Below are 24,073 nucleotides of genomic sequence, written 5' to 3' on the forward strand. Positions count from 1 at the left end.
GAAGAGAGAAGAAAATAAAAGTTGAAAGGTTCTAAAATGTTTATGATAGTTCAGCATCAACTGAACTATTCTCTATTGTCATATTCTCTATTAACAACAGAGGATAAAAGTTACAACTGTCAACACTTGGGATGTGATTTAAAACAAGTTTTATGCCCCCAGTGCTAAAAGGTGGGCCCTTTACACGAAAGGACACATGCAAGTACACATAAAGACAAAGCACCAATTAAAGGATCTATTTTCTCATCTAAGGCTCATCAAATAGATAAATCTGGAACATCTTTGGACACACACTGATTTTTGTCCCTTTGGGATTCTGGAAAGTTGAGCTGTTCAGGATCAAGCTGGCTGAAGATGGCTAGGAGGAGTAGAAGAGGAGGGAGAGGGTACACGGAAAGGGAGGCACTTGCCCCAAGCCCAGGGTTCACTTACTACTTCTGATTCTGTAGAAGCCTCCTGGCTGTACTATAGTGATTACTCACTGACAGTACTGATAGGTTCTCTGCTATGGTCTCAGAGCTTTGGGCCTCTCATTCTCTGTCAATATATATTTCTGCCCCACATGAAGGCCATGCACAGCTTGCCTCCCTCTACCATCAACCCCTTTGGGGACTAGTTAAGCTAAATCATGGTGGCTCCGGGGAAAAGTGCAAGAACAGAAGCATTACCAAGCATTCCTGTCTGTGTGCCCGGGTCTGCGTTGGGGGTAGAGGCCAAATCTTGCAAAGACCTTCTTCCAATGGTCCTCCCCTCTCTGTGCGCCTGAACCCTGTGTCGCGGGGGCGGATCCCGGAGGGGGCTCGAACCCTATGGCAGTAACCAAGCTGCTAAACTGCTGAGCTGGTTTTAATTGAAGTGTGAGAAGGAGGTTTTAAGGCAGGTAGACAACATCCTGTTGTTGGGGCGCTCCTCTCTCTTTTTTGCACATCTGGCTGAACTGGGAGTCAGGGTGGCTGACTGAGCCTGGGTGCAGCAGCAGCAGCAGCAGCAGCGGCGGCGGCCGCAGAAGCATCTCCCTTCTACCATCCCACGCCTCGGCCCACCCAAGAATTCCTCAAGGCCATGGACGCGGTGACTGTATACCACGGCAAAATCAGCCGGGAGACGGGGGAGAAACTCCTGCTCGCCACCGGGCTGGATGGCAGCTATTTGCTGAGGGACAGCGAGAGCGTCCCGGGCGTGTACTGTCTGTGTGTGCTGTGAGTACTGGTGGGGACGCGGGCCCACCGACCGCCCAAGGCCTCCCTGGGGGCCCCTCACTGGGGACTCCACGAGGGCCTCCAGCTCTTCAGAAAGGGGCCTCCCCAGGGCCTTTGGGGTCGGCTGCAGAGAATGCTTCTTAGGGTGGGGAAACGCAGCTTAGAATTTAGTCACCTTGGCGACCAAGAGGACTCAGGCTCCCGACTTGTGTTTTGGCCTCTAGCAGAGGTCGGGAGGGTGAAGGCCTGTGATGGTGGAGCGGCCAGATGTGGGGCCACCAGCTCCTCAGAGAAGGAGCGGCCTCTCTCTCCCACTCTCTTTAAATGGCTATGGATGTGGAAGACAGTTGAATTTAAGGAGAGGAGGAAGACTAAGACAGCGAATCCATCACTTTAAGATGGCAATACCAGACAGGTCTGGCTGCCGGGAGGGGGATGTTTGTGAATAAAACTGCCTCTCTGCATCTGCTTATTTAGCTTTCTTTAGAGGAGTGTGTGTGTGTGTGTGTGTGTGTGTGTGTGTGTGTGTGTGTGTTGGGGGGGGGCCCTCAGAAATAGGGCCCTTCTTGATAAAAGCTAGGACTGACAATAGTCCGCAAGGGCATGAAGGGAAAACACCTTTCTATGATTCAGCTTTGCCTTTACCTAGGCAGGTCTTTGCCTAGTGCCCCATTTTGAATCCTATACACCTTCCTCTTTCCTTCAGGGCTCCAGAGTCAGGCAGATCTGAGACCCAATCTCATGCTAGTCTGATGCTGACTTTGGCAAGTGAACCTCTCAGTCCCTCAGTTTTCTTGTCCATAAAATGTGTATCATATTACCACCTATCTCATGGGAGTGTGAGGATTAAATGCCATAATACAGGTAGAAAATTTAGCACTGGACCTGATGCATACTAAATGTTCAGTAAAAGTAAGCTATTGCTGTTATTATATTATTTTTTCAGTCGTTATTATATTCTTTTTTTAAGTCATTGTCTTTAAGTACTCATAGGACATTTCTAAGGAAGTACTTAGTTCAGTCGCTTTTTGTCAGTAGGACAAAAACATCCATGAAAACACCAGCCCTACACAGTAGGTTCTAGACAGAAACAAAATGAGGGAAAATGCTTAGTAGTAATTTTGTTGTCTGAAGATACACTGCAAGAGTTTGAAGTTCCTTCTGGGTCAATGAAGAAAGATGATATTGAGCCTGGTGTTAAAAGATTTTCATTGTTTATGGTGTTGTTGTTTTTTTTTTTAAATGGTCAAGACATGTTTGTGGCAAGTCTCGAGCCATGCTAAATACATTTATTATAAAAGCTTCAAGGGAAATATGTGCAAATTTGTGAATCTCTTGGGCTCAGATCTTATGTTTTCCTTATATCATTGTTTTTCCCAAGTGGAAATTGGGGGAGGTCAATGAAAGTTAACTAGTATTCCTAGGCCCCTGCCTTCCCTTCCCTTCTCTTCCCTTCCCTTCCCTTCCCTTTCCCTTTTCCTTTTTATGGCCACACCTGCCATGTGGAAGTTCACAGGACAGGGATCAAATCTGATCTGCAACTGGAACCTACACCACAGCTGTGACATCACCGGATCCTTAACCCTCTGTGCCACAGTGAGAACTCCCCGTAGGCTCTTTTCTTTTTTTTTCTTTTTCTGTATTTTCTAGGGCCACACCTGTGGCATATGGAGGTTCTCAGGCTAGGGGTCCAATTAGAGCTGTAGTCCCTAGCCTACACCACAGCTCATAGCAACGCCAGATCCTTAACCCACTGAGCAAGGCCAGGGATAGAACCCACAACCTCATGGTTCCTGGTCAGACTTGTTAACCACTGCCTAGACTCTTTCCTTATCAAAAGAAGGTTGTTCCCATTGTGGCTCATAGGGTTAAGAACCTGACATTGTCTTTGTGAGGATGCAATTAGATCGCTGGCCTCACTCACTGGGTTAAAGATCTGGCATTGCCACAAGCTGTGGCATAGGTCACAGATGCACCTTAGATCCTGTGGATTGCTGTGGCTGTGCTGTAGGCCCCAGCTGCAGCTCTGATTCGACCCCTAGCCTGAGAACTTCCAGGTGCCACAATTGCAGCCGTAAAAAGAAGGGGAAGAAAAAGGTGGAGGAGTGAGTAGACAGGTGAGAGGCACTTCTTTAGGGAAGCTGACAAAATGAGTCTTGCATAAATGTAGTTTTTAATGACTCTTAGCTGGCCCATTAATGGGCCCCTGAACCTAGAGGTAAAAAATAAACTACAAAAGAAGCCTGGGAAGGGTAGGAAGAGCAGGGGACAGGGTGTAGCAGGATGCACCTAAAACTTCAGACATACTGGCCTCTTTGATGTTTTTCAAGCTTGCTAAGATATTCTCCCCGCTTAGGGTCTTCGCACTTACTGTTCCTCTGCTTCTTCCCTCAGAGAGGACTTCTTTGACCAGCCTATCTAAAATTAGTGCCTTCTCCCTGTCCCCTTTACACTCTGTCACTTTATTTTTCTTCAAGGAGCTTTCAACTATCTGACCTTTGCTTGTTTACGTATGTCTGGCTGGGCACTCCTGCTAAAATCTAATCTCCGTCGGGGCAGGGACATGGTCTCTGGCATGAGGAACACAGCCTGGCACATAATACACATTATGAGGTACATAATAGGTGCTCAATAAGCGTTTTTGAATTAATAAAGGCACTGTCAAGGCAAATACTGTTCTTTACTGTACAGAGCTTCTGGGCTGGTATCTGGAGAGTAGAATGTGAATCCTGCAGAAGTTTCTCAAATTTTCTGGGTCTTGGTTTCCATATTTGTAAGACAGGACTAGTAATGTGTGCTTCACCTTCTACATAAGATTACTGTTGGAAAAAGATGCAAGAGAGAAGGATATTCTGAGCCTATTACCTGTGTAGGCCAGGTCCACATAAGGAATTAATTTTAGGCAGGTGGGAAATTCTCAAACATTTAAGTTTTCGTCCAAAATGATTCTTGCATAAATGTAGTTTTTAATGACTCTTAGTTCTCCATGCACACATCCTTATGAAGTGGCAGAAAAGAGTCAGCAAATTGGGAGTCCTCCTAGCATATCTTTCTGCAGACTGCTGCAGAGGGAAAACAGAGGGATGCATTGCTCTCTGTTTTCAGGAGAGTTGGAGAAACTTTTTTGAGCTAAGGATCCCTTTTGATAAACAGAAACATCTTGTTTCCTCCTTTTTAGTACTACACTGTAGTAACAAGATCAAATTTCATTTTGAAATAAACCACATACTCATTTTAAACCAAAACACGTATGGTTATGATATGCAGCAAAGATAACAATGTAAATGGTGTCATATATACATGAACAACAAAGAATAGCTAACACACATGCATTGTCTGTGGGTTCACTCAGGATAGTTTTTCATTCTGTCTTTTGTTTGTTCTCATTATCCAAGAAGGTTTGGTTGAGCTTTAGTTTCTGTATTTTTATTGTAGAAATAACACAAGGCATATGCCTTTCAAACTGTACTTTAGACTATACTTTCTAAATAGGTATGCCCCTTTCCCCCATTCTGAATTCCCACCCCTGGCCTTTAGATATGGCCTTTTCCTCTGTTCATTTTTGAAAATTGATTCTCATAAAGTATTAAAGAAATCTTCCATTTATAGGATTGCTAACCTTCACTTAAAGTGAGAAGTTTTTCTTCCAATTATTTCAAAATAAATCAATCTAGATTTTGGTATAATAAGTCTATTAGAAATAGTTCCTAAACATCTATTCATATTACAGAAAAAATTTTAAAATGTGGATAATGGAAATGAGGGAAAATCATCTTTAGTTTTATAACCTAAAGACAATTATTATTGAAAATTAAGTGGTTTTTCTTCTATATTTTTATAAAACAAATTGCTTTATAAACACATGTGCTGTTACAATATTGTATTCTGTTGCATTTTCTGATTGTGAAAAAAGCCCATTTATGTATAATGTTTTTACGAATGTTTTTAAAACATTATTTTTAATAGCTTCATGGTAGTCCAACCAGTCCAACTGTATTTTCCTTAACTATTCATCTATTTTAGACATTTGAATCCTTCCACTTTTTGCCATTATAAATCCCATCACAATTTATATTTTAATCCATAAAGGTTTTCCTGTATTTATGATTACTTCCTTATAATGAATTTCAAGATGCGCAATTTCTAGATCAGAAAACATGAACAGTTTCAGGTTCTTTGTGTACACGTGATCAAGAAATATTTTTACCTAAATGGTTTTTCTAGTCTATATATGCACTCACCAGTACTGCATGAAAGTGTCTGTCTCACCATACTCTCCCTAAAAATGGGTATTCTTTTTTTTAATTATTTATTATTATTTTTTTCCCTTTTTTTAAAATTATTTATTATTATTTTTTTCCCAAGGGTATTCTTGTTTAAAAAAAATTCTTCTTGAAATTTGATGTCTCACTCTTTATTTCATATTTCTATGACTAGTGATTGTGTATATTTTATAATGGCTGGAAAACTGTTGTATTTCCTTGTTCATGAATTGGCTCTTTGTGTACTTTGCCCATTTAACCATTTGGATCTTACTATTTTTCTTAACACATTATGACTTTTTACATACTATTCCTTGATCTGTTGCAAGTATCTTTTTTTCAGTTTGCCATGACTTTTCTTTGACACACACAAAACTGAAGACTTTTAGGAGTCAAGTCCATCACTCATTTTCCCTGTGTTTGACTTCTCCCTTTGCTTCCCAACTTAGAAAGTTCTTTCACCTACAGAGATGTGATAAAACTTCATTTCAATTTTTGTTTTAAATTTATGGTTTGGTTAGTTTATATTTAACTCTTTGATTCTATTTGGAACTTTGATGTGGAAAAAGGGTATAATTTGATTTTGTTTTGAAATAGCTAAAATTTATAAATAGAGCTTCCATTCCTGATTGATTTATTAGCCTACTTTACCATATATTAAATTCTTACATGTAGGTTATTGTTTAACAATTATATGTTTGGCTCAACTGATCTATTTATTCTTGAACTACTAGTGCTATAGTATGGTAATGTTTTAATACATTAAAAAATTATTTCATATTCTAACCTGTTGGTTCCTCAGGATGAAATCTCGAATAATTTTGTTTGTTTATTTTTTGTGCTGCACCCATGGCATGTGGAAGTTCCCAGGCCAGGAATTAAACCTGTGCTGCAGTTGCGACCTGTGTCACCTGTGCCACAGCTGCAGCAATGCCTTAAAGTTCTAGGAAACATCCCAGAATAATCTTGTTAAATTTAAAAAATTCCCATTGGGGTTACATTAAACTCATTAATAAATGAAGGGGGAATTGTCATCTTAAAGAATTTGCTATTCCTACCCCAAAACCTGATATATCTCTCCATTTTCATTTACATCCATCAATAGAGTGTTGTAGCTTTCTTCCTATAGATTTTGCATATTTTTTGTTAAGTTTATTTCTAGTTACTGTGAGTATAAATGTATGTGCCATTTTTTGTTTCTATTATAAATGGAATCTTTTCCTACCATATCTTCATTTGCCATAGGAAAGCCACAGACTTCATGTATTTTTCTTGTATCGATTCAATACACTAAATATTCTTATTAATGCAAATAATTTAAATTTAATTTTACTCTTTTTAGTTTTCAAGGTATATGAAATTTATTTCCACTAAGTTACATATGAGCCCTCACATTTCTTCCCTTTTCACCTTTAATGTAGGCAGCCAATGGGAAAGCCCTAAATGCCTACTGGGATAGAGTTAAAAAAATTTTTTTATTAAAGTATATTTGGTTTACAATTTTGTGCCAATTTCTGCTGCATAGCAAAGTGACTCAGTCATATGTATATACACATTCTTTTTTAATATTATTTTTCCATCATGGTCTATCCCAGGAGATTATAGTTCCCTGTGCTATACAGTAGGACCTTATTGTTTATCCATTCTAAATGTAATAATTTGCATCTGCTAACCCTAAACTCCCAGTCAGTCCCACTCTCTCCCACCCCCCGTGGCAACCACGAGTCTGTTTTCTATGGCTATTAGTCTGTTTCTGTTTTGTAGATAGGTTCATTTGTGCCATATTTTAGATTTCACATATAAGTGATATCATATGGTATTTGTCTTTCTCTTTCTGACTTGCTTCAATTACCTACTGAGATAGTTTGATTGTGATAAGAGAAAAACCAATTTAGAATATTTAAAATAATTAGTTTGAAGAAATAGCTTATTTCCATATTCAGCATCCTTCTGTATATATCTGAGTTTGCTACTTATCTGATGGAAGATTTGGAAGAAGAAATGCTATTATATTCTTTAGCCCCAAGGACACACAATAAAGTCATTTGATATATATGTCTTTAGATAAAAGGGTAATTATCTTTTTGTCCTTTAAGATTTAAAGGATGACTGGGAATAAAGTGCCTATCAAACAACTGAACTGGAGAAATGGGGGAAGGAACAGCGACAAAATAAAATCCCAGCTTATCAATTATAATTGAGGGGAACAGTGTGGCACAGAACGCAAAAGAATGAGAAATTATAAAGCCTAACTTAGAGTTAGTTTTTGAATACAATTGGATATGTGTTAGTGCCACATTTATCTTCATGATAATTTAGGCCACTAGAATTATTTTGGATTATCTGAGTACAATCCATTAATGGCAGAGCAAACCTAGGATTAAATCTGCAACACACAAACCTCCAAATGGACAATTCGCAGGCCAGTTAATCAAGTGCTGACTGGTCAACAATGTAAAATTGAAGTTGCAAGCTTAGTCTGCAGATGCCATTTAGCTTAAAGCAAAGGGAAAGCCTAGGCTGACCTCTTTGGGGGTCGCCTCTATGCTTCAGCCCCTTCCTTTGCCCTTTCTCTCCAGTTATAAGGCCAAGCAGAGTCCCTTGCTTTTTGAAAAATGTACTTTTGGGAGTTCCTGTCGTGGCGCAGTGGTTAACGAATCCGACTAGGAACCATGAGGTTGAGGGTTCGGTCCCTGCCCTTGCTCAGTGGGTTAACGTTGCAGACACGGCTCGGATCCTGCGTTGCTGTGGCTCTGGCATAGGCTGGTGGCTACAGCTCCGATTCGACCCCTAGCCTGGGAACCTCCATATGCCGTGGGAGCGGCCCAAGAAATAGCAAAAAGACAAAAAAAAAAAAAAGAAAAATGTACTTTTGGATTCACTTTAAGATCAATTTATTACGGAGTTCCTGTCGTGGTGCAGCAGAAACAAATCCGACTAGGAACCGTGAGGTTGTGGGTTTGATCCCCAGGCTCACTCAATGGGTTAAGGATCCAGCGTTGCCAGGTCGCAGTCGTGGCTCAGATCCCTCGTTGCTGTGGCTCTGGCATAGGCTGGTGGCTACAGCTCCGATTAGACCCCTAGCCTGGGAACCTCCATATGCCTTGGGTGTGGCCCTTAAAAGAAAAAAAAGAAAAAAGAAAAAAAATTCATTCATTCCCTCTGATATAAGAGAGAGGCTGCATAGAAAGATGGTTAAGACCCCATATCTGCAACCAGACCCTCTGAGTCTGCATCCCAATTCTGACCCTTAACCAGCTGTTTCTCCTTGGGCAAGTAACTTAAAATTTCTGTCTCGGGTTCCTTATCTGTGAAAAGGAGGACGATGATTGTAATAGTACATACCTCATGTATGAGAATTATTGCATGAGTTAACATTTATAAAGTTAATATGTAGTAAGTGTTTGTTAATATAAACAAGAGATCTATAAATGATTGTGAGACAAAGACCATCATAGGAATACGTAAATAAAATATTCTCTGGCAGTTCACGAGAAGAAGAGATTATATTTATTGTCATGACTCATCGAAACTGGTATTACATAGTTTTACCATCAAACTTGAAGCTGAATGACTTTTGATGGTTTTGAAAATCCAAATTCACTCTGAAAGAATGAAGATTGAGCCATAAGAAATTCCAAAACCTCTTGAATCAGGGTGTAGTCTCAATAATAATGATGACTTTGGATAGGAGACCATTCCTCTGGGTATAAAAGCTCTGAAATCACATTATAATTGTTTAAAAAAAACAGTCACATTATAATTATGCCTTGAATTTTGCACTTAACATTCATTTATAAAGGCATAGACAACCTGGGCACTAGCTTGCTTTATTTGTGGTGTCTTGAAATCAGATTTAGCTAAACTTTTTCTTTTGTGTAGACCTTGAAGTGGTATAAAGAAGGAATTGATGTGGTTTTATCAGTTTTAAAGCAAGATCTGTCCCCAATGCTGACCCTTTGAGAAGATAATAACTCAGATTGTTTTGTTCTTATTGTTTTGTTCTTATCTGTTTCTTTTTTTTTTCTTCTGCTTTTAGGGCCACACCTGTGGCATATAGAAGTTCCCAGGGTAGGGGTTGAATCGAGCCGCAGCTACTGGCCTATGCTACAGCAATAGTAATGCCAGATCTGAGCCGGGTCTGCAACTTACGCCACAGCTCATGGCAACACTGGATTCTTAACCCACTGAGTGAGGCCAGGGATTGAACCCAAGTCCTTGTGGATACTAGTTGGATTCGTTTCTGCTGCACCACAATGGGAACTCCCCTTCTTATCTGTTTCTAATCAGAATACTTTTTTTTTTAAGAGTTGGGGACAACTTTTGAAAAAAATTACGCAGATTTTAGTTTTAGCAAACACTGAATCAACATATGCTCTGTAGTCATTAAAATGCAAAATATTTGTCAGGAAAATTAATGGCAACAGCAACAACAAAAACCTCTATTGTTTTCTACCAATTACTCATTTTCTAGATTTTTTTTGTGATAAATTTTAAAATTCCAGGCTCATCAACAAGTGTGACAAGAGGTTCAATGGAGGGAGGAAATTAAAATTACACTACAGGAGTTCCTGTTGTGGCTCAGTGTAACAAACCTAACTAGTATCCATGAGGATGAGGGTTTGAGCCCTGGCCCCACTCAGTGGGTTAAGGATCTGGCGTTGCTATGGCTGTGGCATAAATGTGCAGCTGTAGCTCCAATTTGACCCCAGCCTCGGAGAATTTCCATATGCTGCGGTTGCAGCCCTAAAAATAAATAAATTAATTAATAAATAAGCTACTTAAAATTACACTACATTTTGAGTTCCATGGTGGCTCAGTGAGTTAAGGATCTGGCATTGTCACTGCTGTGGCTCTGGGTTCTGTTGTGGCAAGGGTTCTATCCTTGGCCTGGGGAACTTCTGCATGATGTGGGTGTGGCCAAAAAAATTATACTACATTCTTGGTTTGTCTGAATTAATGGGGAGTCAGAGGAAAAATAATCCTAAAAGGGATGTAACAGTTTTTAAAAATGAACAATATTTTTCTGATTTGTGATTTTCTTAGGCTAGATTTGTAAAGTTCCAAATTGTAATTTTGCTGCTTTTTCTTTATAAAAATGCTATTAACCACTTGTATAACTTTACAATGAAAATTGTTATGCAAGGATGCAGTTAGTTTAAATATACTTTTAGTTTGTAGCCATACATACAGGAACAGTTTTAAACAATAATCAGAGTGGCATATCTGCTTGTGTCCACTTTTTTCACATACCATCATTTTATATCAACATGGTCCATGTGCTTAAAATTAAAAATATATATATACCTCTCTAATGCCTTTGGACTTTGGTATAGTTTTGAACCATTCTTTCTACTACCATTTCCTTATTTTGAGTAACATTCCTTAGGTTAATTCCATTTTTTCACTATTAAAATAGAATTACTATGAAAATCTTTGTCAAATTGCTTTTTCCATTTCATTCCTTGAAGTGTGTGAAGATAAGCACGGTCATTAGGTCAAAATATGCATGGTTTATCTAGCTCTTATTATAATTTGCCAATTTATTTCCTAGGAGAGTAATTTTTTTCAGTGGACAGGGAGAGTATGTGTAGTTTGGAAAAAATAAAATCAATATTTTAGTTTAATTTTATGTTATAAAACTATTGGTTCATAATACAAGCTACAGAAAAAAAAAACTCTGAAATCTTTTTGGGGAAGAGGGAGTAAAAAGTTCAGAAACACTGAAACCATTGAAAAAGCTTCGGCTGATATTTAAATAAAAATTCATTCTTAAAGCATGGACTGAGTGACTAAGGGGGAGGTGGCATAGAAGTGCCCAGGGTGAGTGAAAGAGTCCAGCTTGACTTTGGCGAAATTGCCATCAATATTCCCAGTGAGGTGTGCACATTCTCCATGCATTTTAATCAATCTTTTAATGTTCCTACAAATCATCTAGAAATCTTGTTAAAATACAGATTCTGACTCAGCAATTCCTGGGTGGGGCCTGAGAGTCTACATTTCTAACAAGGTCCCAGGTGATGTGCTGCTATTACACTGGGAACATAGTTTGAATTGCACTGTTTTAAATCTCTTCCATCAGTGATATATGAGAGTATATCAACCAGAGTTGGCTACCAGGGATCTTTGGTTAGTTCCTCCAGCAACTTGGAAGTGGAAGAGATAAAGTGCTGGCTTGTCTGAGGGGTGAAACAATTTTTCTCACTCCCAAATATGTGGAGTTGGGGAGTAGGAGCTTGCTAAAATTGGATGGGTTAATCATAAGAAGTGTTATGTGCCCCCAACACCAGGTTGTTCAAGACTGAAGGTGGTAAGGACTTTTGAAGTGGTACTCCGGTTCCTGCTGCTTAACTGAAAGTACGATAAGATCAGATTCGTTAGGAAACAATTTTCAAAACAGACTCATTTACTTTGACTAAATGAGGCTGAATGATAGTAGGGAGATAGATTCATTGTATTTTTTAGAAACCCACTGTTTAAGAAAGTGGAAAACCAGTTGCCTATGATTTTGCTTGTATCATTGCTGAGATTTTAAATAATTAGTTTCCACAACACCTTTAATGATACTGAATTATTGCCATTAATTGCTTCCCATAGGGAAAACGGAACTAAGGGCCTATGCTATTTCCTTGCTCCTATCTCCATTTTGCAGTGTGAATTTAAGAAAATCACTTAAAGCCTTCTGTTTGGAGTTCCCATGGTAAAAAATAGAAATCAAAGCTCTTGCCTTGTTCCCTATAGAGTACTTACTGAAATCAGTGGGCTTTGAGGTAGATTTCAATTGCTTAAAAAAACAAAAGGCTTACGTTGCTGTGGCTCTGGTGTAGGCCAGTGGCTACAGCTCTGATATGACCCCTAGCCTGGGAACCTCCATACGCCACGGGAGCGGCCCAAGAAAAGGCAAAAAGACACACACACACACACACACAAAAAAAGGCTTTTACAATGCAATATTTTAGATTTATTTGGCATATTATATCAAGATATTTTATGTATGATCTAAGTATTCTGGCAAACTTTTATAATGAAAATGAAACATTTCCTGTAATCATACCAGCATTTAAACTGACCCCTTTTTTTGGTTTCACAAATTGAATGAAACCGATTAGTGTTTTAGACCTTTTTTTTTATCCTTTAGGTAATAGTACTGATGGATAGTAACTTAAAATATAGTAATTTAGGGGTTCCCCGTAGTGTAGTGGGTTAAGTATCCGGTGTTGTCACTGTTGTGGCTCAGGTCACTGCTGTGGTGCAGGTTGGATCCCTGGCCTGGGAACGTCTGCATGCCAGGCGCTGGCCAAAAAAATGTAGTAATTTAATCCACTTATTTAAAAACTTTTGGAGTCCCCTTGTGGCTGAAACAAATCCGACTAGGAACCATGAGGTTGCTCAGAGGGTTAAGGATCCAGTGTTGCTGTGAGCTGTGGTGTAGGTCACAGATATGGCTTGGATCCTGTGTTGCTGTGGCTGTGGTGTAGGCCAGCAGCTACAGCTCCGATTGGACCCCTAGCCTGGGAACCTTCATATGCCATGGGTGCACCCCCCAAAAAAAATTAATTAATAAAAAAATAAAAAAATAAAAACTTTTAGTTCTATAGGGGATTAATGGTAAGTGAAGGCAGTTAATCAAGGATGACCCCGTTTGGGATATTTTAGGATTTTCTGTTTTTTTAGGTTTAAATGCATTTATTTTTACCAGAGTTTAATAAGTATTCTAACCAAAGATATATTTTGACCCAAACTTGTGTCTAAGAATGACAATCAGAAAATGTCTGGGAGTTTCCATTGTGGTGCAGTAGAAACGAATCCAACTAGTATCCATGAGGATGTGGATTCAATCCCTGGCCTTGCTCAGTGGGTTAAGGATCCAGTGTTGCCATGAGCTGTGGTGTAGGTTGCAGACGTGGCTTGGACCTGGTATTGCTGTGGCTGTGGTGTAGGCTGGCAGCTGCAGCTCCAATTTGACCCCTAGCCTGGGAACTTCCATATGCTGTGAGTATGGCCCTAAAAAAGCAACAATAGCAACAAAATGTCTGAAGTAAAACTATTGGTACAGATTCAGATTCATAATTTCAAATAATTTAGTATAAAGTTTACCTTTTCTATTGAAGGAAAGTTAGGCAAATTAGGTAGCAGTACTGTGTGTACCAAAATATAACAATAAATAATCTATATCCATTATAGTGTGGGGGTCAAGAGCCAGGGTTCTAGAGTCAAAGAGGCCTGATTTAAATCCCATCTTTGAGGCTTGCTGTCTAGAGCCTTTGGTTACTTAGCTTTTGAAAGTCTCAGTTTCCTCATCTATAAAACAGATTTCATAATACAAAACTCACAGGATTATTGTGGGGCCTAAAAGAGATAATGCATGTGCTATGGGCTGAATTGTGTCCCTGTCAAATGATATGTTTAAGCTTTAATTCCCAATGTGGATGCATTTGGAGATAGGGCCTTTAGGAGGTAATTTAGGTTAAATGAGATCATAAGGGTGGGGCCCTAATCCAATAGGGTTCTGGCCTTATAAGAAGAGAGATAGTCCCTCTCTTAATGAATGCACACAAAGAAGAGGTCACGTGAGCATAGGCAAGAAGGTGGCTGCCTTCAAGCCAAGAGGAGAGGCCTTCAAATGAAAGCTATGTTGCTGGCACCTTGATCTTAGACTTCCAGCCTCCAGAACTGTGAGAAAATGAATGTTTTTTGTTTAAACCACCCAGGATATGGTATTTTGTTATGGCAGTCTGAGCAGACTAATACAGATTTTGGTACTGAGAAGTACAGTGCTGCTATAACAAATACCTAAAAACGTGGAAGTGGCTTTGGAACTGGGTCATGGTTAGAGGCTAGAGGAATTTGGAGATGCATGCTAGAACACAGTGTTGGTAGAATGATGGATGTTAAATGTCATTCTGAGGTCTTAGATGGAAATGAGGAATGTGTTGGAAACTAAGAAAAAGTCATCTTTGTTATCAATGGCAAAGAACTTGACTGAATCGTGTTCTAGTATTTTACGGAAAGTAGAACTTGCAAATTGGATATTTGGCTGGAGAGATTTCTATGCAAAGTGTTGAAGGGACAGTTTGGTTCCTCCTGACCCCATATAATAAAATGCAAAAGGAGAGAGATGAATCAAAGAAGGAATTGTTAAGCAAAAAGAAAACAGAACTTAAAGATTTGGAAAATTCTCAGTCCATTCATATGGCAAAAAAAAGGGGAAGCTTGGTCCAGAGAGAACACCAAGGGTGTGGCTGGACAATCACTGGTAAGAGATTACCTGTGATGTTAACTAGTCGTCTCAGCAGAAGCCATGAATAGAGTTTGGACCAAGGCATCAGAGACACTGTCAGTTTGGACTAAAGAGAATAGGACAGGACCATAGGGCAATTTGGCTGGAAGCATGCTTTGTCTTTCAAGAAAATGGAAAAATGATCCTGACTTGCCTTTCAGAGATGTCAGGGCTATCACTCCAACCACAGGGCCAGAGCCAGAGTGCATCCAACCAGGGGGCCAAGGCTGCTTCGTCTAGATTCTAAAGGTGGAATCAGGGCCCAACTGAGCCAAATGGGTGGGGCCTCCCTCCACCCCTGCCCTCAGCAGAGCTATGCCACCCAGTGGGCCTGGAGGGCAGAACATCAACCCCAAAAGGATTATTCTCAAGCATTAAAATCTAATGGGATTTACCTTATGAGGTTTTGGACAGTTGGGGGACTTGTCACTCCTTCTCACCTTCTGATCTCCCTTTTGTAATGGGAATGTCTGTCCTCTGCCTGTCCTACTGTATTTTGGAAGCACATGACTTGTCTGGTTTCACAGCTGGAGAAGAATTTTGCCTCAACATCAGTCACATCCACAAGTCTCATTCATATCTGATTAGATGATATTAAGATGAGACTTTGGACTTTATTTAGACTTTAGATTTGATGCTGGGATGTGTTTAAGACTTTTGAGGCTGCTGGGATAGAATGAATGTATTTTGCATGTGAGAAGGATGTGAATTTGGGGGGGCCAGTGTTGGAATACTATGGACTGAATCATGTACCCCTCCTCCCCAGATTAATAGGTTGAAGCTTAACTCCCATTGTGACTGTATTTGGAGATGGGCCTTTAGGATGTAATTAAAGTTAAATGAGGTCATAACTGTGGGCCCCAATCCAATAGGATTTGTGGTCTTATAAGAAGAGAGGAGTTCCCACTGTGGCTCAGTGGAAACAAACCTGACTAGTATTTATGAGGATGCAGGTTCAATCTCTGGCCTTGCTCAGTGGGTTAAGGATCTGGCGTTGCCATGAGCTGTGGTGTAGGTCGCAGACGCAGCTTGGATCTGGCGTTGCTGTGGCTGTGGTGTAGGCTGGCAGCTGCAGCTCCAATTTGACCCCTAGCCCAGGAATTTCCTTATGCCACACCTGTGGCTCTAAAAAAGAAAAAAAAGAGATCACTCTCTTTGCACACGCAGATGGTAGCTGCCTACAAGCCAAGAGACCTCAGAATAAAACCTATGTTGCTGGCACCTTGATAACTTCCAGCCTCCAGAACCGTGAGAAAATAAATTTCTTTTGTTTAATTCACACAGACTGTGATATTTTGCTATGGCAGCCTGAGAAAACTAAGACAGTGTGTAAAACTCTGGCACAAACTAATACAGCATGTAAAACTCTTGGCATGTAACAGAAATCAACTATACAGCTATACGATATGCATAAACACTGAATAATGGGGGAAAATGTTTCCCCTATCTAAAAGGATAAGCTGATTTCAAGTACTTTAGCAGGACTCCTTTTTAATTCAAATTATTATTAGTACTATATTATAATATGATAAAGTTAGAGTAATAGTAATATAGAAACATAGCATATTTATTATATTTATAATAATAATATTCTTACTATTAATTTAAGTGGGCCTGATAGTAGCTTATCCCAGTGAAATGTTTTCACCTTAAGGCTCTATATGTACTTAAAAATAATATGATTATACTTTGCTGAATTTATTTAATATTTCATACTTTTTACCAATTACAACAGATCTCTAGTTTCTTTCTATCTCAACAGTCTCTCAACTTGACAAATCCTTAAGAGTGTGAGCTCCCTCATTAAAAAAGAAAAAAAGAAAAAAGAAAGAAGGCTTACTGGAAACTGTGATTAGCTGGACATAACATGCAAGCAAGTTAGATTTCTCAGGCTTTTCTTTCTATAAATGCAGGGGTGCTATATATGTGTGTGTCCCAGTATATGTATCAGTTATATGTAATAGTTAAAGACCAAACTTAGAGCATCCATTGTTTTTTTTTTTTTTTGGAATTTTTCAGTAATGGAAGTTTATTCTTTCACAGGTATCAAGGTTACATTTATACATACCGAGTGTCCCAGACAGAAACAGGTTCTTGGAGTGCTGAGGTATAGCTCTTTTATTTATTTTTGCTTCTGGGGGTATCAGGGAGGTATTTGAAATTTAGACTGGTTTTATAAAAGAGCTGTCAAATTCTACATTCCCAAAATATTCATCAGATTCAAATCACCAAAGCTCCAATCCAAAATTGTTCATGGATCATTAAGAAGCCTTTAGAGAATTTTGGTCCCAGTTCTGCTCAGCCACCGTTATACAGAGTGGTCTCACTTTGGGGGAAAGGTAACAAAGTTGAAGGATTGTGTGAAACTTTTAGTGCCTATGTGAATTTTTAGGCAGTGTATCAAAAATATATAAAAGAATCAAATAGACAATTATTTACCAAATGATACTACACAAGTGTTGATTCTATGGGGAATTAAACGAGATGACTCCTGTTTTCTAAGCGCCTATAAGAACTTTGAGGGACTACAACGTGAATTAAACAGCAGTGTGAGAGCCTGGAGTTTGCTGTTAGCTGGATCTGGGTTCCAGGTCTTGTCCACCCCCACCCCCTTCCTGAGAGGTCTGTGACCTTGGGTAGGTTATTTAATGTTTCTTTGAACCAGTTTCTCCATCTGTAAAATAAGCCAAAAAAATAGTCCCTTACTCACTGGGCTCGTTTGAAGGTTAAATGAGATAATGCATATAAAGAAAGCTCTTAGCCACAGGACTTGCTACAGAGCAAGCCCTCAAAAATGGGAACTTGCCTAAACTGCTGAACAATATGATTGTATATCATCGGGTGCTACGTTATCTAGCATAAGAGTTGAAAAAATAGAGGATTTTCCATGTGTTAGGCTAATCAGGGCTGCTCTACTGTGGAGGCAGGACTCCTGGCTGAGCCCTCTGGGAAAGACAAGGATAGGTGGAATAGAGGGAACGAACATTGCAGTGGCTTTTAATTTGTGCTCTGCAAAGTCCTAAGGTTCTTCCATCTGGGTACCTTGGAGTTTCCCAAGGGGTTACAGAGGGAGAGGAGGATGTGTGGGTATGCTTTTGGGCCTCTAGTTCATCTTTAATCTGAGCAATTCCTTTTATTTTGCTTATCAACTGGGGCTCTAAGAAATATTTCATTAGAAAAATGGGTTCTGATGGCTTTGATAATATTTTGAAAGTCATTGTACCATTGCAAGAAATGCCTGTCGGGTGAATCTCTTTCTGTGTACCAGGGTAATATATTACTATGCTACCAAAATAGAGGTCTCTACAACTGAAACTTCTGACTTCAAATGCTTTCTCTGATTTCTGACTCCTTAAAACAGTCCCTCTTTATAATGAAAGTACTTCATTATGAGCTGTTTGAAAACATAAATGCTAATATCAACCTCTATTAATCACTCAATCAGTCTATGCATTTAAGAAACTCTAAAATCTAGACTTAAAAAAAAACTAGAATAGCTCTAACCATTACAGATGCATCAGCAAACTGGAAAGCACAAATTGCAGACTACAAATGTTTTGAACTACTGAGATGAATTAGGGCAAGTTTTCAAACACATTCTTGCTTTATATCAGGATAATTAATGCTACCATACTAATTAGAGGAAAAGCAGTACCATTTCTAATGAAAACTGTTTATACCTATTTATTCTGTAAAAAGTCTCTGCATCACTACAAAGATGATTGAATATGAAATTAAATTTCATTTATTATGAAGAATGGTAGTGTACATGCATATATGTTTGTATATAATGTTTTTTTCTTTTTAGGGCCACACCTGCAGCATATGGAAGTTCCCAGGCTAGGGACTGAATCAGGGCTGCAGCTGCCAGCCTATGCCACAGCCACAGCAACACCAGATCCAAGCCACATCTGCGACCGGATCCAAGCTGCAGCTTGCGGCAATGCCAGATCCTTAACGCACTGAGCAAGGCCAAGGGTTGAACCCACATCTTCATGGATACTAGTCGGGTTCTTAACCCACCGAGCAACAACGGGAACTCCTGTGTGTATATAGTTTGACCGGAAACCTCCCTTACCCCTAGAGAAGTAGACTTCAGCTGCTGACGAATATTCTTTATGGAAAGGATCTTAAATTAGCGGGGTTTAGCTAACCCTTTCTCTAAACTTGTTTTCCTCCACTTCAAGTATACAGCATATGCAGAGTGTTACATGTTTGTGGTCATGTTAAGGAAAAGAGGGCTTAACTGAACACAAATGCTCTCTCATTCTGTCTGGTCTGACCCGTTTATATAATTATATTGTAATTATCTGCACCAAGAGAGCAGAAGATTGGCCTGTTTTCTCCAAAGGGAAACCAGTTTAAAAAAAAAATAAACTCTTTAGATTGATTTTTGAAATGCATATTGCATTTTTTTCAGTCTACTAAATTTGTCTTCCTAGTTATGCTTTTCCTAAGGTGAATATTAAACTAGTGTGTATTCTCAGAGCTCATATCACCTGACTGGAAGGAATTTCTCTAGAGCATATTGAAGACCAGCTGTGATCCAAAACATGTTTCCTTGGATAACTAAAGAGATGCCAGTATGGGAAATGTGCAGATTTGAACAATAGCTGAGTTCAGTGACCGGATGGGGGATATCAGTGGCACAATTCTTGTGGTAAATGTATTTTCAAAATTGGATAAATAACAGATATTTGTATTGCTTTTTGAAACAATGCTTTAGTTTGCCACACTGCAGGAAAAGTCATAGCAGTAGCGCTCCATCCTCTGTGCAAAGACCGTGCTAGAAATCTAGATATGTCTGCAATTTGTTTCAAAGAGTAGAGTGATATTGAATCCTGGCTCCACTGAATTATGAAAGACAAATATTATGTGAATTTCTAGTTTTAGATAGACTTTTAGGATTTATCACTGCCTAGTGTATTAATTTATCTCATGTGATTCAGGCTAAAACTGCCAAATTGTTAGTTCAAAGAATTCTACATAACCTACATAATTCTACATACAAAGAATTCTACAAACCTACCATTTATTAATATGTGCATGGTCTTGGGGTACATTGTAAAAAATGTACTAACCTCCCCCTGCTGACTTCAGTGCTTTTGTGCTTTTCTGGATATTTGATCATCAGTAGATCAGTAGGTGTTAAATAACTTTACTTATTGACCTAAGCAAAGCACTGCAAATTAGGTCAGTTATTTACCAATGAAAATTTCGTTGCCAAATTCAAATTGCTTTTTCACATCCAGCACTATTATGCCTCTCCGTTCACATGGATAATCAAGTGTTAACTGCCTATAAATCCCCATAAAAAAAAGATGCTTCTGTTGATAAATGGTTTTATAAGCCACAAGAACAAGTAGAAAGATGTGTGGTTTGAAATCTTTCCACACAGGGGAGTGCATAGTTTCTCTTTTGGTTGGTTTCACTAACTTCACTGGAGCCTGTTTGGCCTAGTCCTAATCTGAAAGGCAAGAGAGTGGTTCTTGGGATCTAGAGCCAGTTCTGCCTCTGGTTATATATGTGACCTGGGACAAGCAGAATTTTCTCTTTGTATTTCCATTTTCTTATCTGTCAAATGGGAGTAACCAAATCAGCCAATAACTGCCAATCTGTGAAATAGGGGGGCAAGAGATGGCAAAGTGCTTTGAAAATGAAAAAGTCCTCTAAGGAAAACATAAGGTATTTTGTGTCTTTGACCTGTCTTTGCCATTTGGAGATTCTATCCCCCGAGCCCTGTAAGAACAGCCATATTATTTTGGATGAGGTCTCAATAGAGTTCTCAGAAAGTTTTGACCAAAAGGGTGGAACCGAGCTGGGAAGTAGTCTATATCTACTGAGTAGGTGTGTTAGCCTATGAGTGGACACTAATTTAAAGCTAAAGAGAAATATTTTAGTGTTTTCCATGAAAAACTATTTATCCCAATGTAGGAAAGGACCAAGCGTTACGATGCACACTGTGCCGTCTTTAGCATTTAGTCTAGTTGACAGAATTCTGTATGCCAGCCTTCATGTTTTCTCATTAAATGCTAACAAACAAACAGCTCCCACCTCAAAAAATTGCCAGACAGAATAGCTGAAAAACAGCTTTCTAAAAAAAAAACTAGTCATTGTTCAATTGCTTATAGCAATACTATTTTATTTCATGTAAAATGACAGTTTTGAGCTGATGCCTAAAGCTTGGCTCCTAAGCTTTTGCAGGAAATCATTGTTGATTTTAAGCAGTGTCTTTGCAAGAGAATTGATGTCAGGGAAGGAGTACGTTTTAATAGTCACCTGCAAATAATGATCCCTTCAAAACAAACCAAATAAATAAATAAAGGTGACCTTAGATAGTCTTTCATTTTCATGTCATAGAGAAAACCCTGTCACAGTGAAGTGTTGACAGAAAGAGTGGTTTGAGGGAGGATTCAGGGAAGTTTCCCAAGGAGGAAAATATTTAATGCGAAGGATAAGGCAGGACATATTGTGCAGTGAAAGAGTATGAGGACTAACTAGCCACGCATCGTGTGCATAACTACCAAGTTTTAATTTCCTGTGTAGCATTTTATGTTGTGGAATGAGGACAGGGAGGGTGGGTTGTTGTTATTTGTTTGCCTTTTTTTTTGGTTCTTCAGGCTTTTTATTAATGACCTATAGGGTCTGTGTTTTTTTCTCTAACTGCATCCTCTCAGTTGGTGAATTCATTGTGGGTAATGGCCTGTATACCCTTAGAGGTTTGGGATGTATGATGGGTAGCAGGCAGGAAGGCCAGGGCGATGAGCAAGAGCTTGTACAAACTAATACCACCCTCGGGAGAACCGAAATGACAGCTCATTAGCTCCTCTTGCAGGGAAATTCAGCCAACCAAGTAAGCTCTTCTACAGTGTTGTTTTTCCTTCTTATGTTTTCAAATATTTGAACAAGTTACACAAATGTTACCTCTCTAAGCACACTTTGCACATTTTGTAGGCCCTTTTTGTATCATTATGAGGTAGATGAATAATCTGCTTGGCCTTTTATTTTCCAGACAGCACCTGGGGTACATAAAAGATTTTTCCGGAAAATAAAAAATCTCATTTCAGCATTTCAGAAGCCAGATCAAGGTATTGTAATACCTTTGCAGTATCCAGTTGAGAAGAAGTCCTCAGCTAGAAGTACACAAGGTGCTACAGGTATGGTTTACTGTTAATTTGGACAGAGTTTGGAAGCTCAGGGCCAGGAGTCAACCTAGTCATAAACGTAACCTAGTTATCAGAAGTTCTGTAAGAAAAATGCAGTGAGAAAGTGGGTGTAGCCAGCAACCCAAGTGAGAGGGACTATTCACATGCTATGATTTCAATATGCTATTCTATAAACTTTTAATAAAATGCTGTAAAAATATAAAAAATTCTCAGAGCCCACATATAATCTCTCCTGTCCCATCTTGTTTTCCCTAGCCTATTTTGTCAATATATAAGTACCATTTCACTTCACTCATTCAGAAACAAATCATTTGAAAGATGAGACAATTCGGAAAACATCTGGGCTTGTCCTTTACCTTTGCTTAGTAGACAGTGTTTTCCCTTCAGGGATGGAAAGGCTGATGTTAGCTTGGCCCACTTGATCCTGATTTCTGAATTTGTGGTGCTTGAATTAATAAAATTTTATTGTAGCAAAGGAAAGGAAATTAATATACTTTATTCTTCCACTAGCACAAATTGTCACATCTCCTGAGCAGAGCTATTTTAGGGGGTGTGTCAAGCTAATGACCGAATACTAGCCAATGTCCTCAGCTGTCAGATTTGTAATGGCTGACATCTATTGAAAGGGGTTAATCATTTGTTTGGAGTAAGAGGATACATCTTGATTGAAAAAATAAATATTTACAATAGAAGAGAATGAGTTGTTATTTCCCTCTTTGAAAGGGACCCAGGCTCAGGCATAAACTGACAATTAGACTCAAGTGGTGAATTAAATTAATGAGTAGTTCGCCTTTTTAAAAGAAATGTAAATAGAATTCCAATTTAAAAATTGGCTCAGCATTCTATACAACTCAGTTTTAAATATTAGTTGCTTGAGCTATATTATTGGATTGTATCTTTGTGAACTTTATGCAGTTGGACATTTTATAAGTTTGAGTTAACCTGTAATTTTGTTTTATTTTATTTTTGTCTTTTCTAGGGCCACACCCGCAGCATATGGAGGTTCCCAGGCTAGGGTTCCAATCTGAGCTGTAGCTGCCGGCCTACGCCAGAGCCACAGCAACGCGGGATCCGAGCCGCGTCTGTGACCTACACCACAGCTCAAGGCAATGCCGGATCCTTAACCCACTGGGCCGAGGCCAGGGATTGAACCCGCAACCTCATGGTTCCTAATCAGATTTGTTTCCGCTGTGCTACAACGGGAACTTCAAACTGTAATTTTAATAGCTTGTCAGTTTATCTTTTTTTCCCCCACTTTTTTAGGGCCGCGCCCTCGGCATATGGAGGGTCCCTGGCTAGGGGTCGAATCAGAGCTACAGCTGCTGGCCTACACCACAGCCACAGCAACACCAGATCCGAGGCGCATCTGTAACCTACACCACAGCTCGTGGCAACACCAGATCCTTAACCCACTGAGCGAGGCCAGGGATCAAACCTGCGTCCTCATGGATGCTAGTCAGATTCGTTTCTGCTGCTCCACAGAAGGAACTCCAGTTTATCTTTTCTTGATTTTTGTTATTCTTTTCCTTTAGGAAGAAGAGAAGATCCTGATGTCTTCCTGAAAACACCATGAAGAAAAATAAAACACGTTGTACTTTATTTTCAATAATTTAAATATATGCTAAATCTTTTATATTATAGATAATACAGTTCAGTGAGCTACAAATGTATTTCCAAAACCATCATAGTCTTGTAATGGAAGCATCTAGCATGATGTTAAAGCTGAAATGGACTTTGTGGATAATGAGGAGCTTTGAAATGAGGAATGGGGGGAAAATAATTCCACGGGTTATTTTCAGTTACTACATTTACAAATGGGAAACGATTTAAAACATAATGATACTTTATAAAAGATTAATGTCAATTCTTGCCAAATATAAATAAAAATAATCCTCAGTTTTTCTCAAAAGCTCCATTTTTAGTGAAATATTATTTGATAGCTACTGATTTTAAAATGTCTTGATTATACGGCAGGAAGCTGGTCCCTCGTCTTTGTCATGTTTGGTTCTACATTAGGTATTGTGCCCTCTATTAGCTATGGTGTTGTAGGCTTTTTTGGGATTTGTGAAGCTCTGCACTGTGTCCTAAAAACAAGTACTAGATAAAGAGTGAAGAATTTCTGTTTAATTCTGAAAGCAACCTTCTTGCCTAGTGTTCTGATGTTGG

At 39.1% G+C, this 24,073-nt stretch overlaps 1 protein-coding gene across 1 annotated transcript; it reads left to right on the forward strand.

Annotated features, from left to right (window-relative positions):
• Nucleotides 1–595: 595 nt before the first annotated feature.
• SH2D1A (SH2 domain containing 1A) lies at nt 596–23,818 on the forward strand. Its single transcript, XM_047764368.1, has 4 exons — nt 596–1,199; nt 16,785–16,848; nt 21,754–21,898; nt 23,440–23,818. Exons 1-4 carry the CDS (start codon nt 1,063–1,065, stop codon nt 23,478–23,480), a joined length of 387 nt encoding a protein of 128 aa, XP_047620324.1. The 5' UTR covers nt 596–1,062; the 3' UTR covers nt 23,481–23,818.
• Nucleotides 23,819–24,073: the final 255 nt, after the last annotated feature.

Source organism: Phacochoerus africanus, chromosome X (genome assembly GCF_016906955.1).
Source record: "Phacochoerus africanus isolate WHEZ1 chromosome X, ROS_Pafr_v1, whole genome shotgun sequence".
In the NCBI taxonomy this organism is placed as follows: domain Eukaryota; kingdom Metazoa; phylum Chordata; class Mammalia; order Artiodactyla; family Suidae; genus Phacochoerus; species Phacochoerus africanus.

Coding starts and splice junctions, on each gene's coding strand:
- SH2D1A (XM_047764368.1), top strand. CDS start 1,063: ATGGACGCGGTGACTGTATACCACGGCAAAATCAGCCGGGAGACGGGG. Junction 16,849..21,753: donor CAGGTTCTTGGAGTGCTGAG/GTATAGCTCTTT, acceptor TTTATTTTCCAG/ACAGCACCTGGGGTACATAA. Junction 21,899..23,439: donor AAGTACACAAGGTGCTACAG/GTATGGTTTACT, acceptor CTTTTCCTTTAG/GAAGAAGAGAAGATCCTGAT.